This window comes from Diceros bicornis, chromosome 3, assembly GCF_020826845.1.
Source record: "Diceros bicornis minor isolate mBicDic1 chromosome 3, mDicBic1.mat.cur, whole genome shotgun sequence".
NCBI classification, from domain to species: Eukaryota; Metazoa; Chordata; class Mammalia; order Perissodactyla; family Rhinocerotidae; genus Diceros; species Diceros bicornis.
In genome coordinates this window covers 69,012,337-69,025,024 of record NC_080742.1, presented here as the reverse complement: position 1 = coordinate 69,025,024, position 12,688 = coordinate 69,012,337, and the positions used below count along the sequence as shown (strand labels likewise).

General features: G+C 38.3%; 1 protein-coding gene across 1 annotated transcript in view; it reads right to left on the bottom strand.

The window, feature by feature from the left end:
- ANKRD7 (ankyrin repeat domain 7) overlaps positions 1-10,399 on the bottom strand; it is a 39,411-nt gene extending 29,012 nt beyond the window's left edge. Inside the window, 8 exon segments of the mRNA XM_058534575.1 lie at positions 465-599; positions 1,522-1,628; positions 2,530-2,561; positions 2,564-2,699; positions 3,131-3,171; positions 3,174-3,244; positions 10,172-10,311; positions 10,313-10,399. Of these exon segments, the coding sequence (XP_058390558.1) occupies positions 465-599; positions 1,522-1,628; positions 2,530-2,561; positions 2,564-2,699; positions 3,131-3,171; positions 3,174-3,244; positions 10,172-10,311; positions 10,313-10,399 (749 nt within the window).
- Positions 10,400-12,688: the final 2,289 nt, after the last annotated feature.

The following is a 12,688-nucleotide window of genomic DNA, read 5'->3' as shown; positions in this document are numbered from 1 at the left end:
GGGGTGTAATGAAAATATGCTTAAGAATCCTGAAAACTTATCAAACTAAAGTTAGCTAAGGAAACATTAACAATAATATTCAAAACTTCAATAAAATATTTACATTACTAATGTGTAAAAACAATGAAAGAGGCTTGTGTGTGAATTCATCATCTTTTGCCTCACCTATTGCCCATATGTTTTATTAATGGCCATGTCACTAGTTACTGGGAGCCCTATCCTGGCATATTTCAAATTCCCATGCCACTGGGAGTTAATCTCTAGACTTGGCCTACCTGCAGTTCTTATATTAATTGGACCCTACAAATGGAGGAAATCAAGTATCCCTGGATCCATGGGTCCAGAGTTCATAATGTGGTTACCCCTACTGGTGAGCCTATTCCAGCTCTGTATTTTGGGGTTCATGTTTCTTTCCTTATGCTCAAATCCCAGACAATTGTTAAAACACATGCAGCATCACTTACATAGTAAAACCATTTAAGGAAGCATATTCCTCAGCAGTGAATCCATAAATATCTTGGCAAGACAGGTCTGCTTCTTGCAGAAGAAGACTGACTAAACTTGTTAGTCCATCACCGAGAGCAATCATAAGGGCTGTTCTGGAGCAAGAAAAATAAATGTCTATTTATGAATCTTAAACATGTCTTATATTTTTTCAAAAAGTTGCTCTTCTAAATTTACTGTTCAAATGTAGGATCTCTATCAGTAAAAGAGGGCAAGAATGTAAAAAGTGGGGCAGATCTACTCAAAAAGATGTGCCAATCACAGAGCATATCATGGAGTCCAAAGATAAAGAGTCTCCAGGAAGCAGCTAGCTCAGTGTTTTTTAATATCTATTTTCTGGAACTCTAGTGTTTTCCAGATATCTCAAAAATTCTATGGAGGGGTGTGTCTGGGGCTCTGGGACCCCTATCTTCATTTAACTATGGCATTTGGGATTTAGAGATTGAGTTTCTGTGTAAGATTCTAATGTTATAAAATAATAATAGGGGGGCTGGGCCAGTGGCATAGCGGTTAAGTTCACGCCTTCCACTTCAGCGGCCCGAGGTCCGCTGGTTCAGGTCCGGGGCACGGACCTGCTCACCGCTCATCAAGCCATGCTGAGGTGGCATCCCATATAGAAGAGCTACAAGTCTACAACTATGATACACAACTGTGTACTGGGGTTTTGGGGAGAAAAAAGAAGAAAAAGAGGAAGATTGGCAACAGATGTTAGCACAGAGCCAATCTCCCTCAAAAATAATAATAATTATTATTAATATATATAATATATAAATATATAAATATAATATATTAATATAATAATATGTTAATAATATAATATATAAATACAATAATAATTATTATAATAACCTACCAACCTGGCCCAATTGTTTGATTTTATAGATAGAAAAACACACCTAGGGAATCTAGGTAATTTGTCCAAAATCATATAGCCAAATCTTTTCCCAATATCGAATATATATCTATCATTCTGTTAGGTAGCTGTAGTTATATACTCCTATTTAGCATTAATTATACTTTTGATTCTTATCTGAAGCATTCACATCTACCCCTCTCTTCAGAAGAAATTCTACCATTTCTGCATTATTTTCAGTAATGGCAAGTAAAAGTGGAGTACACACATCCTGAAAAAATTATTTCAAAATGATTATTTAAAAACCTCTATCAACATTACACGCCTTTTAGATTTAAGTTTAATTTAAAACATAAGTGTGCTTATAAGAAACTTCTGAATATGCACTTTAATTTTTAAAAGGTTTTGATGCATAAATAATTATGATTTCAAAGATCAAGAAAATAAATTGGATTTGGGTCAGTCAAAAAATAAAATTAAAGTTTCTACATTAGGCTTAATTCAAATTGTAGGCAAGAGCACCCTGGAGTATTTAAGTGATGAGCGCCTAGCATTTAATATAAATATTGCAAACTATCAGTTCACATTTCAAAATGTTGTTACAATTGGGTTTCATAAGATTTCATTTAAACTCCAAGGCTAGCTCTTATTTTGGGCTGTCAAAATAGACAAAATATCAGTGAACTAAAGTGTTAAGAAGTGTCAAGAAGCTTAATAAAATAATACTGATCAGTTATCAATAATGTCTCAATAGGAGAGTTGGATTACTTTTAGTATAACAAATGATTTTCTAATTCAACCCTATTCTTATCATTCATGAGTATACAAATAAAATAGAAAAAAGTAAAAGATGTAAACTTTACAATTTTTAATCAATATCCATTTATAGGGAAATCAAATATTTCTCATTTGATATAGACATTTGAACAGTTATCATCGTTAAGTATGATGTTGCTTTGGAGCTCAGGATTATAATCTGAGATGAAATGCAGAAAGACTTTTAAAAAACGAAAACTTCATCAGTATTTGATAATCTCATTCTCTTTCTCCCCAATTTCATTTTGGAATTCATGCTTTATGTAACGTATATCAATAGATATGAATTAGCTGCAATGAATACCTTCTTCCATTGCTTTCTAAAATATAATGTATTGTTTTTAATAAAAGACTACCTTATTTTGAGCTTTAAGATTAGCTCTGTGTTCAATTTTTTGACTAATGAGACACTTTGACCACAGACAGCATAATGAAGAGCAGTACTGCCATCTAAATCCACCAGATTTGGGTCTGCACCATGGTCTAGAAGAATAGTAGCACAATTCTCCCTTTCACACTGTACTGCCTGTGGATACAACAAGAATAGATATGCAACCAATTTACTACTCAGGATATGATATATTAAACTAACGTTTAATACCATGGTTTTTTTTTTGTTTTTTGGGGGTTTTTTTTGTGAGGAGATCAGCCCTGTGCTAACATCCGCCAATCCTCCTCTTTTTTTGCTGAGGAAGACGGCCCTGGGCTAACATCTGTGCCCATCTTCCTCCACTTTATATGGGACGCCGCCACAGCATGGCTTGCCAAGCAGTGCGTCGGTGCGCGCCCGGGATCTGAACCAGCGAACCCCGGGCCGCCGCAGCGGAGCGCGCACACCCAACCGCTTGCGCCACCGGGCCGGCCCCTAATACCATGTTTTAAAAGATGAAATCCAACAAAAGATAACTAGGAGAAGGCCTCAAACACATTCTAATTGAAAAGGAAAAATTAGCATACCTTAGTCAATGGAGATCTGTTTTCACTATCCCAGACATTTATTTGCATTGTTTCTCAATTAAGAGAGATACAATATTTGAATATCCATTAGCACAGGCAGGGTGCAAAGGTGTTCTATATCAACATAACAAAACACAAAGTTAGAGATAAGTCTTAGTTTGAAAAGTTACTTTCTATACCCAAGAACATGCCAGATCGTACATTGTTAAGGTATTTGCTTCAGGTACTTATTTATATTTACACAAAATTTACATTAATTATGATTGCTTTTTACTGAATTAAAAAGGCTGCACAAATGCCTTGACGATTAAACATTTAACTGGTTTCACTTCAAGGAAAATTTATGAGTTAAAAAATAGGTTTTTTCAAACACCAAAATCATGTCTGAGCCTTGGAAAGGATGACAAAATTAGACATCCAATGAAATTTAGAAATGATCTCCCAAACCTGACATATACATGACAGTTAACAGGAGGAAGGGATATTGCCTACATTTGGAGCCCCTATTCCATGGCATGCTACCCTTACTTGTGTGTTTCTCTCTTTGCTAGGCTATTAAAGTTGGCATTTGCATCTAAGAAATGAACACAGGGGCTGGCCCAGTGGCATAGTGGTTAAGTTTGTGCACTCTGCTTGGGCGGCCCAGGGTTCACAGTTTCGGATCCTGGGGGAGGACCGAGGCACCGCTTGTCAAGTCATGCTGTGGCGGCGTCCCATATAAAGTAGAGGAAGATGGGCATGGATGTTAGCCCAGGGCCAGTCTTCCTCAGCAAAAAGAGGAGGATTGGCAACGGATGCTAGCTCAGAGCTAATCTTCTTCACCAAAAAAAACAAAAAAGAAATGAACACAAAGGTGAAAGCCTAAGGACTCTCTAAGTTGTAGATCTCAACTTAATTTTAAGTTATTAAAATGATGTCCACTTCTCAAAGAGCTCTACTCCATGTAGCCTCCCAGAAACTAAGCACACATTCATGAAATATGACAGGTACTAATTAGCTCCATTTAAACTTTGTAGTTTTTAGCCTGGACTGGCCCTCAATAAACTTGTATTTATTTATTAAGATGATATCATTATATCCTTGTTTTTAGATAATTTTACAGTACAGAGTGTATAGATAGTCCAGGTCCCAAACAAGAGACTTTAGATGCCATTTCCTCACCTCATTTTAGGTCCTTGGAAGTACTTTATGGGTATGTAAACAGATCTGTTATTGACACTAAGAGCAGCAAAAATGTGGCCGACAAGGACTTGAAAATAAGCTAACTTTCAAAGAGCTAGACTAACAAAATCCATACACAATGATATAACTTACCATTTATGGGAGTACATCAAGAAAATATAAAAATAGTTTTGAACAATTTGGAAATATGAAAATTCTAATCTGGTTTCCTGAACGTAATCTCTGGAAGGCAAGACTGTAATATGAAGACAATACAAAAAGCAGAAACCTAGCCAATTACATTATTCTCTGTCTGAAGAAAGACTAGAATCAGAAAGATGATGGTCAGCTTGGGTGATAGAATGGAACCAAAAGTTATCCGTGATGAATTAACATCCTGCATCAAAAAGAAAACCTCAATTTAAAGAACCTATACTTCCCAGTCATTGGAAAGGAATACTTTGTTGTAGAACAAAAATGATTCATCAAGCATCATGGTCTAGATAAAATATCTCTCAAAATTATCTACCTTATTTTGCTGTGATTCCGTCCTTACCAAGCGAACTTCTGGTAATTAATTTTGTTTCTCAGAGATCCTTATACAGGAAAAGCGCTGATTAGCCTTTTTATTAATATCTATTAATTTGGCTTAAGGATAAACTTCCTTATGTAATAGGAAGTTTCTCCAGTCCTCAAGCCAACACACAGCGCCAAATGGCTTTAAGCTTACCTAAAATAACTGCTTGCAGTAGCTTAGCAAATCCTGGCAAACATTTTGATCTATCTCCTTCATCCATTATTATACATATCTCAAGAATCTAGATCCAAGGAATTTAAGTGGCTTTTACTCAATCTTTAGATTCACCTCTCCTTCAACTCCAGTTCTCTTTTTTCATTTATTAAAAAAAAGTGGGGGGCCAGCCCAGTGGCATAGCGGTTAAGTTCACACAAGCCACTTTGACGGCCAGCCTGGGGTTCGCCAGTTCGGATCCTGGGCGCAGACCTACTCATCAAGCCATGCTGAGGTGGCATCCCACATAGAAGAGCTACAACTCTACAACTATGATACACAACTGTATACTGGGGCTTTGGGAAGAAAAAAGAAAAAGAGGAAGATTGGCAACAGATGTTAGCACAGGGCAAATCTTCCTCAAAGAAAACCCTGCTCTCTCTGAGGAAAGTAAATGGCATTTGGGTAATTCCCAGTAGGTCTTCCAAAAGTGGCTGCTACATGCCTGCTGGATAATTTCACTGTTACAGTTGAAGTCTAAACCCCACTGTGACAATGAAATATTTTATAAAAATCTCAGAACCCATCTGTATGTATGTCCCAAGGAACATGGGAAATCAGTCACAAATTCAATAAAATAAAATAGCTATGAAAGCTTCAGCTTTCTAAGAAAGTATTGAGCAATATGATTCTGTGTTCTTCTACACAAAATCTGAAAACAGGACTAAACTATCTTCAGCAGGCATGAAGCATTACAAAGTTTACAATATCACTCAAACCTTCAAGACAGTCTTATAAAGATTTTACTTGGAATATTTTTGGCATCCTTTTAAATGATTTAAAAACTCTAGTTTAAAAAGACAAAATGTCTTAAGAACATACAGATTTTACGTTTGCCTTGATTTCATTTTAAGTTTTAGATTTAACTGTTCTTAAACTCCGGAACTCACAATTGGAGTATGTAGCGAATGATGTCTTTGTTATGGCCATTTAGCAAATGTTTACATGTATAATTTAAATGCTTCAAGGCCAATATGAATGTCTTTTCACCTAATGTCAAAAACAAAAACCATTCTATTTTTTGAACTGTTGAATGCAAAATGTACTTTACAAATATCTTAGAGAAACACTTTAAAACCAAGAATATTACTCCATTTCTCAAAAATCCATAACATTTATTTTATCAATGTATTATATTCCCAGTCTAAGACTTTAGTTTATATTGTTACTTTTTAACTCATAGTACTTATCTTATAAGAACTCTAAATCTCTGTGAGGCCTAGTGCTGGTGTCATTTTATTTCATTCAAGTTCTGATTTCTCCCAGTCTCTCAGTCTCTCATATACCAAAGAATTGTCAGCATAGATTGTGGACAGGTGAAGGACTGTCAGATTCCAGAAATCTCTAACTGAACTTTAGCAAAAGGCATGACTTGGATGGATGCAAGAGTTGGTCATTACTATGGAAGCTGAGATGAAAAGTGTCCTCTGCTAGACAGGGACCAGAACACAGCTGCAATCTTCCATTACGTCTCATCATGAGAATACCCTTTGTATTAACCGATTTTGTTGGGGTCTTGATAACTCAGAATTCAGGGTTGGTGAAGAAGTCACCAACGAAGCTATCTCACCCTAGATCATTAATTATTCTCACCTCTAGGCTGGGCACTTTAGATCTAATCTAGGTTTGAGTAGTGTGGCTAAAAGTAGTAGTTTGGAATTGAGCCTTCACCTACCAGGCTATATATAGATCTGAAGGACTTTTTATTAAAAACCATAGAACTAATTTAATTTTATAGCTGGAAGAAATATTAAACATCTCCTATTCATTTTCAAACTTATTAGTCACAGTGCTCTTGAAATAAAAACATAAATAGAAGCCAAATAAGCAAAGCACATTAACAGGGAGCTACTCTGTTTAATAAAAAGTAGCCTGCAATAGGGCTTTGCAGATCTTGGTGTAAAAAACACTAATCTAGTAATAGCTCTGATTTGACAGATGAGGAGAGTTAGGGTCAACGTCATACAAATGCAGAGCAGACCTCAAATTTAGATCTTTATTCCCAAAACAATGTTCTTCCTACTGGGCCACTATGGCCTCCAGAACAACCTGCTCATTAACTGTCATGGTGTTTCCCTCATTCTCTCCTAACCAGAAATTTCCACGTTCAGTATCATTTTTTCACTAGAAAACATATTTAGAATATTATTTCCATAAAGCCATTATTAATATGTACATGTATTTACATGAGGTATCAGAGACCTTTAATACAATGCTTCTAAAATGAGTTTATTGAACATTCTATACATTATAATTCACCTTTTAAAAAATTCAAACAACACAAAGCAGAAGTCTCCCATGACTATTCTCACTCCACCTTTGCCCCCTGCCCAAATCTCATGTTCTCAGAAATAGTGATTTTAGGTTTAGTATGTATCCTTTCAGATTTATCTCTCTCTTTCTCTACACACACACAGATACTCAAATACGCAGTTTGAGATTTCTTATTCAACTTTATTGAAGTATAATTTATATACAAAAAATTTAAGTGTACAATTTTAGGAGTTTTGACCAATATACAATCACATAACCACTATAATCATGATAAAGAACATTTTCCCAAATGTTTCCTCATGCCCCTTTACAATCAATCCCCTTTTCTCCCTCCCTATCTGAACCTCCTGGTAACTACTTTGTTTTCTATTGCCATACTTTTGCTTTTTCTAGAATTTCATATAAATGGAGTCATTCAATAGATAGCCTTTTGTATCTGGCTTCTTTCACTTACCATGATGCTTCGAGATTCATCTATGTTGTTGCATCTATCAGTAATTCATTCCTTCCATTAATAAAAGATATCCTTTTATTGCTGAATAGTATCTTTAAATTATCATAGTTAGTTATGTATGTATGCATTCATTTATCAAAAAATATTTATTAAGCACTTACTATGGCTAGGCAGAGTTCTAGGTGATGAGGATATAGCAGCAAACAAAATAGACAAAAATACTTGCTTTTATGGATCATACATGCTAGCGAAAGAGGTAAACAAAAACCTTAAAATACAAAGTACGCCAGACAGTGAAGTGCTAAAGAGAAAAATCAGACAGGGAAGAAGGATAGGAAATGTCAGCAAGGAGAAGGGGTACAATTGTAGGTAGAGTAGCCAGGGAAGCTCTCGCTGATGAGGTGACAATTAAATAAACACCTGAAGGAAGTGAGAGAGCAAACCATGTGGATATTTGGGGGAAAAGCACTCCAGGCAAAGAGAACAGCAAGTCCAAAGGCCCTAAATACATTTCTGGCATTTCTGTGGAACACTAAGGAGGCCAGGGTGGCTGGAGATGAATGAAAGGGAGAGCTGCAGGAGGTAAGATCACAGAGATAACACAGAGGCAGTGAAGGTCATGTAGGGCTGTATGAGCTACTGGAAGGACTTTGCCTTTTACCCCTAAAGAGATGAAAAGCCAGTGGAAGTTATTAAGGCAAGGAATGACATCATTTGAGACACATTTTAGATGATTTATTGAGAATAAACCGAAAAGGTTAAAAGATGGAAAACTACTCAGGAGCCCACTGCAGTAATTCTAGTTAAGACATGATGGTGGCTTTGACTAGGGTGGTAACTGTGAGAGTGTCAAGAAATGGTTGGATTTTAGAAATATTTTGACAGTAGAGCCAACAATATTTCTGTCAAATCAGATGGAGGATGTGAAAGAATTAGAGGAGTCAAGAATAACTTTAGGGTTTCTGGTCTAAACACTTAAGGGATGCGGCATTTACAGAAAGAGCAGAGAGGAGGAATAACAGGACCGCAGTTTGGGGATGTCTGAGGTGCCTAAGCAGCGACGTGATGGAGCCAGTGGCTCTCACAAGACAATTGTTAAGTGTTTAAGAATTATTCAAGCCCACTGACATCACATTGGTAGCTTGAAAGCAGAGCTTCTCCCTTTGCTTTCCTCCTCTCCCCCTGTCCAAGAGCCTGTTATTAAACATTTACCAGCACAGCACAGCCTATTAGATATTCAAGTGGAAGTGTAAGTCATTTATATCTATATGAGTCTAGAGGTCAGGAGACAGGTCTAGCTGGAGATAAAAAGCTGGAAGGCATTGGAATTTGGATATTTAAATCCATCTCTCTTCACCAGGGGAGTGAAGATTAAAAGAGAGAATCATTCAAGGTCTGAACCCTCAAATATTTACCAGTCAGGAAGAAGAGGAGAAATCAGCAAAGGAGTCTGAAAAGAAGTGTCCACAGAAGTAGGAGAAATGCCAGGTGAACCAAGTGTCCTGAAAGACAAGACAATATTTCAAATACTACCATTAGGACAAGTAAGACACTTGGCTAAGATGCCACCAGCCAGGTGACACTGAGAATTGACCCAGTGAACAACATCATGCTGAGGTTGTCTGTAATTCAATGGCGTGGTGTAGGATAAAAGTCAGATATGACAACTTTGTTTTCGTTAAAAGAGGAGGTAAAACTATTAGCAAGCTGACACAAACAGTCTTTCTAACCATAGTTTCCAGTTACCCAATTATGATGAAAGATGATGCTTTTTGTACCCTATGACACCCCCAAAGATTTTAAGGTAGGCACACATAGTACATATTTTCTGTTATTAATGCCAAATACATAGCTTCTTTATTTCTTAATATATAAAATTAATGTTTTTGCAGTAAGTGGTTGCTGATGGGCTTTTTGAAAATACTCTGCAATTGAAACAAATTTTCATAGGAGATCCACAGTAAAAAGTTAATTGTTTTGCTATGTCAAAGTTTTAAGATCTGAATAACCACTGCTCTGGGAGGTCGCTTTTACTCTTTTCCTATTAGTACATTAGTAATATGGCACATCTTAGGTGGCTGGGGACAATATATATCAAAGAAAAAAAACAGCAAGATGGGGAAAGGGTGGAGTGTCCAGTGATGAAGGCAGTGGGAGGAGGAGAGGGGATCAGGGAGGACACAAATGCCCTCAAGTATCCTTGTGCCTATTTTTAAAAATAAAGGCCAATGGTTACCAGACCCCTCTGCTATGGGAACCCTGAGTGACAACCAGCAGGGCAGCCCAAACAAGTCCTGTTTCTGGTTAGAGGATCCAATGGTCCCAGCTTCCCCTCCACACTGCCCTTCCTCACTCTGGTCACCTGTATTCTCTGTCTTGCACATTCACATCATGTTTCTTGAGCTGAAGGTACTCCTTCACCTTCTCTAAATCCCCAACTGAGGCAGCTTTGTGAAGTTTCTTTAAATCATTATCTCGAAGGTCGTAGCCCAGCCCGGTGGGCGGACAGTACCGGCCCGGCTGACCGACGCTTTGAGAAGGGGCTGTGGGACTCATCCTTCCTTCTATAGAAGGTGCAGAGCTTTTTCATGATGACACAGAAGGCAATCCTTCCCTCAGACTAGGATGTCCCTGGGGCTCCTAAGCACCCCACCTATTCCTCAGTCCTGGTCCCCTGGTTCATAAGCCCCTCTGGCCAGGTCCTCACCCCAGTCCTGGAGTCAAAGCCGGCCAGAGACAGGAAGTGGGTCAGAGACAGGAAGTGGGCCAAAGACCAGAAACTTGGCCTCTTGCCTGGAGCTACACACCGACTTGGGTTGCGTGGCAACGCCCAAGGCCTCCTGTAGCTGCACTGGGACCCAGACCTGGGGGCGCCCAGACCTAGAGTCTCACTTAAGATCTTAGACTGACAGCCACACTCTCAGTCTTCCTACCAGATCAGAGCCTTGGGGTATAAACCTACCAACTTTCTTACAAATAACCCCTTCTCCTTCAGAGATAGACCTAATGGCTTAAACTCTTGCACACTGAGATTTACCTTCCTCGTGGTGGGGATGGATCTCCTCCAGTGATCTTGCCCTCCAGCCTACCCTCAGCCTCTCACCAATCTGGTTCACACGATACACCCCATCTTTAACAATAACTGAGGTCACGCCATAATCTCAATTTCAAACATACTTTTGAATACCACCTCTCGTATTCCAGCTCACTTTCTCTCATCACAAAACTCCAAAACTCCTTCCACCTCATGGCTCCTACAGTCCATTAGGTCTGCCATGTTTCACTGACCTTGACCCCCTCACTCTGTGTCGTCACTCCCCCACTTCACTAGATTGAATTCCACGGTTAATCACTATCATCATTCTCATGCAGACACCTTCAATACATTTGCCCCCACTCCTTTTCTTACTTGTCTGCCTAAACCACAGCCCTAGTTAAATCTAAAACTCCCATCTAAACTTGTCTGCCCTGAGCCACTGTATGTGACTAACGGAAAAAACAAAGACATGCTATCCTGCGTCACTTTCAGTTCATGAAAACCCACTGGAAGTGGATTGGTATACTTCCCAGTAATCCTTAGATATTTCCCTCATCCATTCACACTCACCCTTTCCTTGCCCATTTGTATTTTCTCTCTCTTCAAACTCATTTTTGGCCAATGACCTGGTTTCCTGATCCATTGAGAAAAGAGAATTAATAAGAAAAGAAATTCTACAGGCTCCCAGAACATTTACCCACCTACCTACCTTGACAAAAAATATTTTACCTTCTCTGCAGTTCATATCGATATATCCATGTTGTATCAAAGGCCAGCACTTCTCTTGTGTACTAGAACCCATCCTCTGTAGCCTACCCATGGACATTGCTTCAGCACTTCCCTCTCCCCTGCTCTCTCATGTGTCTTTAAAATTTCCCTCTCTGTTGACTAATTCTCGTTAGCATAAATACATGCCAGTATTTGTCCATCCTAAAAACAAATAACAAAAAAAAATTGACCACATTTCGCCCTGCCACCATTGCCTCATTTCTCTCCTTTACAGCAAAACTCCTTAGAATTGTCTGTGATCTTATAATCTCTCTGTACAATTTTTCTTCTTCTGTTCTCACTTAAAGCAATTCCCATCATTACCCTTTCGTTCCCATGTCTCGCAGTTGTCACAACTTTAAGTACAATTGACCATGATCTCCATCATGTGAAATCCAATTGTCATTTTTTAGTTTTCATATTAGTCCAATAGCATTTGACACAGGTTTCAAGGACCATTGCTTGCTCCTTGGAACACTGTCTTCACTTGGCTTCTAAGACAGTACACTTCCCTGGTTTGATTCCTTCTTTTCTAACCATTCCTTCTCAGTCTAGTTTGCTGATTCCTGTGTATCTCCAAGACTGGAGAGCCCCAGGATCAGTCCAACAATAGCTTCATTTTTTTTCCCCAAAATCCTTGTAGTCATCCTTCAATCTTATCTTTTACACTTACATTTAAACTGCCAACAAATCCTGTCAACTCTAACTATAAAATATATCCAGACACTATTTGATTTCTTCCCTATCCATATTCCCTTATGGGTGATCTCATTCAGTCCTATGACTTGAAATACCATCTATCTGCTATCAATTCCAAAATTGGGAGTTCCAGTCTGGTCCCTTGTCCTGAAGTCCAGACTGGTATATCCAGTTGCCTATACACTTTACAGGCATCTCACCCTTAACGTGTCTAAAGTGACCTCCTGATATTCCACTCTGTCACTGTCTTTTTCACTTAAGAACAGGTAACTCCATTCTTCATGTTGCTCAGGTCAAAAGTCTGAGCAGCATCCTTGATTTCCCTCTTTCTCAAAAGCCCATCTAATTAGTTAGCAAAACCCAAGTGCACTACTT